Source organism: Dermacentor andersoni, unplaced genomic scaffold (genome assembly GCF_023375885.2).
Source record: "Dermacentor andersoni unplaced genomic scaffold, qqDerAnde1_hic_scaffold ctg00000039.1, whole genome shotgun sequence".
NCBI classification, from domain to species: domain Eukaryota; kingdom Metazoa; phylum Arthropoda; class Arachnida; order Ixodida; family Ixodidae; genus Dermacentor; species Dermacentor andersoni.
The window spans coordinates 2,039,762-2,046,537 of NW_027314752.1; the positions used below are offsets into that span (position 1 = coordinate 2,039,762).

The window sequence follows — 6,776 nt, forward strand, 5'->3', positions numbered from 1 at the left end:
CTGCGGCTTTTTTTTTTTTTTTTTTTTTGAAGCCTATCGCGTTACGTGATACGGAAGGACGGACAGATCGATGAATCGATTTTCGGGGTGAGTTGCCTAATAATGCTACCGCATCAAAAAGTTGAGTCGCTTACGTATTACGTCCTTTGAAGGCGAAAGCATGAGGAATAGTCAAAGCTGTCAGCTTTAATTAAAATTCCACCTCAATCAACGTCGCTGTAACTTGTGCCAACATTTTTCCACCTTATCAACTCTAATGAAGCTTAAGCACCTTGCTGTAATTTGTACCAACCTTGATCCACTTTAATCCACCTGAATTAACATTTACTCACTTTACTGCAATGTGGGTTTTCGCAGTGCGAACCGCAGCAGGTCCAGCGTCGGGAACGTGACGTGATCATTTAGTCATTTGGCTTTTGGTACCATTGGACGATATCGCCGGACGCAAGGCCGATTTTTCGCTCCAAGTGGGATATAAGGTCTTCATCTTTAAAAAAGTCTTCGTTTTTTGCAGGTCCTACAGAGTACGGGATCTCTCTGGCCAAACAACTCTGTGTGAGGTGGGTGTAGAAATCGATTCAACGGACACTATGAGGTGCTTCTTGGGGCAGCTGGAAGTGAAGAAATGCGACGAAGACCAAAGAGAGGCAGAAGAAGATACCGAAGGACCGGATATCGAAGATGATGATGACTAATACCCTAGTTACACGGGCCGCTTAACCGTGGTTAAACTTAAGCGGGGTTAACTCGCTCAACCGTGGTTAACGCGAACCGTAGTTCGCCAGAGTTACACGGGCTATCCCGATCACGGTTAAGTGTCTGATGACGCGTCACGTGATCTCTTGCGTACAGGCTCCATTTTGAAAATTTTTTCTGCGGCATTTAGCGTCATTTAAGAACAATCTGCTAACGCTGGTCGCAGTCGGTCGTAGAGTTGGTTTTACGGCCAACAATATCCGTTGCCCCAAGCCGCTATCTATCTACGTCGTATCTGCGTGCCCGCTTCGTTCCGTGTTCTGTCTGCAGCGAAATCCCGCGTCCGGTTATCTTCTTTAGGAGTTTTTTATTTGTTGTGTCATTATTGCGTTCCGTGTTCTGCGTTCGGTGTTTGGTGCACCATTGTCGGTTTCTTCACGATGGCTCTTCGCCCGCCGGAGCACCGTCTCAGTGCCGATCAACTTTTCTGGACTGTGTTCACAGCACTGCAAAGCAAGTTGCACGACCAGAGGCTAAAGCAGGCCCGCATCATTCAAGCTATCAACCACTTCGAACAAGAAAGGGAGTATGCTGAGCAGCGGTGCCGTCAGCTGATTCTCGCCGCTGTGCTGTTTAGCGCACGCAAAAGGCAAATATGGATGTATCCGCGGGAAAATTCGTGGTATGAAGCAACATTGCCCCAACTTCCAGATAGCCAATTCCGGGAGAAATTCCGAATCAACCGATGTACTTTCAATTACATCGTCAGCGTGTGCGAAAGCATGAAGCGGCAAGACACAGTCATGCGCAAAGCAATTTCCTTGGACAAGCGTGTCGCGATTGCCTTGTACCGGCTCGCCACCTCAGCGGAAGATAGGACTGTGGCTAATCTCTTTGGCGTGAGCCGCTCTTCGGTGAACCTCATCTTCCGAGAGTTCTGTGATGTGGTTGTACGGTGCTTAGAGGCGCGCTTAGTGCGACTTCCCCACCCACATGAAATGAAGGAGCACCTGCGTCAGTTTGCAGCAATCACCGGCTTCCCGCAATGTGTGGGTGCCCTGGACGGTTGCCATATCGAGGTTTGCCCCCCTAAAGAGCATGCAGCCGACTATTATAACTACAAGGGGTGGTATAGTTCGATTCTTTTGGCTGTTGTGGACCACCGGTACAGATTTATGTATGTCAATGTGGGGTCACCTGGAAGGAACCACGACGCGGCAGTGTTCGAAAGGTCGCGACTGCCTAAAGTTTTGGCAAGTGATCTGTTTCGACTAGAAGCAAAAAATGTCGAAGGTGTTTTAGTGTGCCCTCTCCTTCTTGCTGATCAAGCGTTTCCTCTGCAGCGCCACATCATGAAGCCGTTTCCTCGTGCCGGGCCAGTTGGTTCCCCATCGCAAGCGTTCAACTACCGTCTGTCGAGTGCGAGAAGAGTTGTAGAGAATGCGTTTGGTCGACTTAAAGCGCGGTTTAGAATCATGCACAAGGGCCTCGAAGTAGATATTGACAATGTCAATCGCATTATTCGTGCATGCTGTGTACTGCACAACATATGTGAAGAACTCGCAGATCACTGCGATATCACCTGGATCGAAGCTGTGCAGTGCCAAGACGCGGGCCGGCCGCAACCAGTGTGCAGAAGTCGCCGTGAAGAGCCACTCGGAGTCGCAGTTAGAGATGCCCTTGCCAAGCACCTTGCTGCTCGCCAAGCTAGCTGAGCATGCAGTTCTCGGTGCTTCTCAGGATGAAGTTTAGAATGTATTTTGAACTTTTATAGCCACTGTTCAGCTTTATCATTATTTTTCTTCATTTTAATATCTTTCTTGTGCTTTCCCTTTATGTTTTGTCACAATGTATTTCAGGTTTATGCTCACTGATCCTTTCTATTTTTTTTTTGTGGATAAATGTTCACACCAACCTACCCCAGCTTTTTGCTGTGAATATGTAGTGTGCTCTTCTTTACATTAAATTCTGTGTAAGCACATGTAAAAGGCACAATTCCACGTATGAACATGCGACTTTGCAGGAATAATAACTGAGATTTCAATTAATTTGAGATGGGATGAGCCAGTACACAAACAATTCTGAATTGTAGGTGCAACCACGTGCAATGTGCTGTAGCAAAACTGCATGAAATCTTGAACTGAACAGACCGCAAAGGGAACTGAACCTTCAAATCTGCTTAATATTATAGGGTCCACATAACACCTACATTTAGTTTTACTAAGCACACATGTATTTTCCCTAGTTTCTTTAGCCAATGCATACTTGCACTTTTTCGAATTGAAACTTGAGATTGGGAAGTGAGTACTTAACACTGGGAGGGGGGGGGGGCACTTGGAGCTGCCAGGTATGTAGGCCTTGAGCTGCGTGCTGATTAATGACCTAGCTCTCTTCGTATACTTGCTTCAACTTTACATTTCTCGTCAAGAAATGTTGAAATAATTCAGTTTCCAGTTTGCCAAAACGTAATTATACCAATAGCTATTTATAGCTTTTTAAGCATCGGTAACTTGTGTTTCAGCTTGTTTGTGCAGTGTTGGGCAAGCTGATGAATTGCGTCCAGTTTTGTCCTGTGGTTATAAGTTGGAACTGGAGCTGTCCGTGTAGTCTGTATTAACATTGCCGGGGATTGGTCTCTGCAAGGTTCTTCTCCGTCAATGTATGGCTGCTGTGCGAGGCCCTGGAATGCCACTCCCTTCACTAGGAATCCGTGTTGTGTAATGTTTCAGAGATAAATGAATATTTGTTTTGTGCTATACATGGATGGATGGATGGATGGAGGAACTTTATTGTAAGGTCCTGCGAGCTACGGGGCGTAAGGTCCCATAGAGCGGGCTACTCCCACGTTGGGACCGGGAGTTGTAACTCCCTGGCCGCATCGTGGGCTCGCTGGACGGCCTAGAGCTGCTCCGCCAGGTCCGTGCTGCGTAATGCGTCTTGTAGCCTGGCGGAGTCTTGATCCTTGTTTTCGTGGGTCCGACCACACGGCCAGAGCAAGTGATGTACGTCTAGCGTGCTATGGCAATTTTCGCAATATGATGTTTTGTATAGGTCAGGCTTGTAGTGATGTAGTCTCTTCTGCGTGGGGTACGTGTTTGTTTGAAGCATTCTGAACGTCAGGGCTTGAGGCCTGGTGAGCTTGTTGTGAGGTGTGCTGTATATTCTGCGGTCTAGATAAAAGTGCTTTATGATCTCGTTATATGTGGAGGGAGGATCCCGATTCTCGCTGGGATGGTCACGACCAGAATAGGTGGCGTCGCGGAAGGTTAGGTCTCGCGTGCTCCTGTGAGCCATCTCATTGAGATTGCGAGGGGCGTCCTCGATCTCTCCGAGGTGTGCCGGGAACCAGCAGATGGTGTGATGCTGCAGCGGTGCGGATCTATTGATTATTTGTAGTGCTTGGCTTGCAACTGCTCCTTTCTGAAAGGCTTTGACGGCCGAGCGTGAATCGCTGTAGACGTGGGTGGTGGTCGGGTCTGTGAGCGCGAGTGCGATGGCAACCTGTTCTGCTATCTCGGACTTGTGGGTCTTGATTGTGAGAGCGTTTCTGACTTGACCTTGCTTATTGATCGTGGTGGCAACGAAGGCCTTCCTGGTCGGGTACTGTGCCGCGTCAACGAAACAGGCTAGGATCTTCTTATCACGTATTTCGCGCAGGATGAACGATCCACGTGCCAGCCTTCTGGGCTGATGGTGCGCGGGGTTCATGTTCCGCGGCAGTGGGCGAACCGTCTAGGAGTTGCGTGTGTCCGTCGGAACGCTTTCATATAGATTCTCGATTACTGTGGTGTCATGACCTAGTTTGGCTAGGATTTCTCTACCCGGTTTGGTTCCAGAGAGTCTTGTCCATTGAGCCCGTTCTTGAGCTTCGGCGATTTCTTCAAGTGTGTTGTGTACCCCCAGTTGCAGCAGGAGCTCGGTCTCGGTGTTCTTGGGGATTCCCAGCGCTAGTTTGACTAGCTTCCTCAGTTGTACATTGAGTTTGTCCTTCTCCGCTACCTTCCATCTGTGCATGGCCGCCTCGTAGGTGAAGTGGCATAGCGCAAAGGCGTGGGTTAGCTTGAGGAGATTTTCTTCCTTAAGGCCGTGTTGCCTGTTGGCTACGCGTCGTATTAGATTCAAGGCATTATTCGACTTTGTCACGATCTTCTCCACTGTCGCGGCGTTAGAGCCGTTGCTCTCAATGAACATCCCAAGGAATCTGATTTTGCTGACGTGTGGAATGGTTCCTCCGTCTTTTGTTCTGAGAGTAATGACGTGTGTGTCTCTGATTTCGTTCTTTGGTTTGGGACCGCTCCTCGATGGCTTGTAGACGAGGAGCTCCGACTTCGCAGGCGAACATCGCAGGCCGGTGGGAGCGAGGTATTCCTCGATCACGTCGATTTCTTCCTGCAGAGCGCTTTCAATTGAACCCAGGCTACCTCCGGGGACCCAGAGCGTTACGTCATCGGCGTATATCGTGTATTTGAGGTTCTCGATTTGATCAAGTTTCTTGCCTAGGCCGGCTAGCGCAAGGTTAAAAAGCGTCGGAGAGATGACAGAACCTTGCGGGGTGCCTCTGCCTCCGAGTTTGTATTTCTGGGACTTGATTTTCCCTAGACGGAGGGTGGCCGTTCTGTCGCTCAGGAACGATTTTGTATAAGCGTAGAGTCTCGTGCCGAGGTCGAGGTTGGAGATCGTGTCGAGTATGTAGTCATGTGATAAATTATCGAATGCCTTTTCGAGGTCTAGCCCTAGGATTACTCTCGCGTCTCTCGTGTCTGCGTCAATGATCTGATGCTTGAGGAGCTTCATGGCGTCTTGGGTGGATAGCCCGGGTCTAAAGCCGATCGTTGTTGCGGGGTAGACATCGTTATCTTCGAGATGTTTCGAGAGCCTGTTTAGGACCGCGTGCTCGGCTACCTTGCCGACGCAAGACGTCAGCGAGATAGGTCTGAGGTTATTGATGTTGGGCGCCTTGCCAGGCTTTGGGATGAGCACGATAAGGGCCGTTTTCCAGTCTTCTGGTAGTGCTCCACTCCTCCAGATTTTGTTGATTTCCTCTGTGAGGGTGTCGATTGAGGTTTCGTCGAGGTTTCTAAGTGCCTTGTTTGTTACGCCATCCGGCCCCGGCGCTGACTTGCTGTTTAGGTTCTGAAGCGCTGTGCGTATCTCTTCGGTTGAGAAGTCCCGATCTAGCTCCGGGTTGGCTTTGCCGCGATATGCATCGGCGGTCGTGCCTCTAGCATTTTTGGCCAGCGGGAGGTACTTGTCGGCGAGACGGTCAATGAGATCATTTTCCGTAGTAATTTTGAGTTCCTCATGCATGATCTTGTTCAGCGTACGACCCTGGTCCGCTTTGGTTTTGGTTCTATCTAAAAGATGTTTGAGCAGGTGCCACGTCGTCCCGCTGTTGATGCGGCCGTCCGCAGCGTCGCACACCTCGTTCCACTGCTGGTTAGATAGTTGCGTGCAATATTCTGCAATGAGCCGGTTGAGGGAAGAAATTCTTTTCCTCAGCCGTCGATTGTGTCTTTGTTCTTTCCATCTCCTGGTGAGCGATTGTTTGGCTTCGAGCATGTGAGCCAGTCGGCTGTCCATGCTTTGAACGGGGAGATCTGTCTCTATTTCCTTCGTGGCCGCTTTAATGTCGGCCTTTAGTTGCGACGTCCATCGTTCCATTGATTCTTTGTCTGTTCGGCGTACGTGTCTGAACTCGCGGAACTTGTCCCAGTCGACGTACGTCATTTTTCTGGGTTCTCTGGATGGGGTGTCAATCGTTGTCTCAACAATGTGATGATCGCTGCCCAGATCCTCGAAGAGGTTGTTCCACTGATAGTTTGGAACGTTGCGGACGAAAGTGAGATCTGGCGTTGTGTCGCGGTTGACCGAGTTACCCGTTCTTGTGGGGTACTCTGCGTTCGTGATGAGCGTTAGGTCAAGTTCATCGGCGTCGTTCAGTAAGTCCTTGCCCTTGGCTCTGCTGGCGACGTATCCCCAGGCCATGTTAGGGGCGTTGAAGTCCCCGGCCACGATCACGGGGTTGTCGCCGGCACGGTTGCGGGCGAGCTGGAGTATTTGCTTAAATTTTTGTGCTCTGT

At 49.6% G+C, this 6,776-nt stretch overlaps 1 protein-coding gene across 1 annotated transcript; it reads left to right on the forward strand.

Annotated features, from left to right (window-relative positions):
* Positions 1-1,030: 1,030 nt before the first annotated feature.
* Positions 1,031-2,931, forward strand: LOC140214348 (uncharacterized). Its single transcript, XM_072285718.1, has one exon. It carries the CDS (start codon positions 1,137-1,139, stop codon positions 2,409-2,411), a length of 1,275 nt encoding a protein of 424 aa, XP_072141819.1. The 5' UTR covers positions 1,031-1,136; the 3' UTR covers positions 2,412-2,931.
* Positions 2,932-6,776: the final 3,845 nt, after the last annotated feature.

Bases quoted from the DNA above. Each gene is read 5' to 3' on its own strand.
- LOC140214348 (XM_072285718.1), top strand. From the start codon at position 1,137: ATGGCTCTTCGCCCGCCGGAGCACCGTCTCAGTGCCGATCAACTTTTC.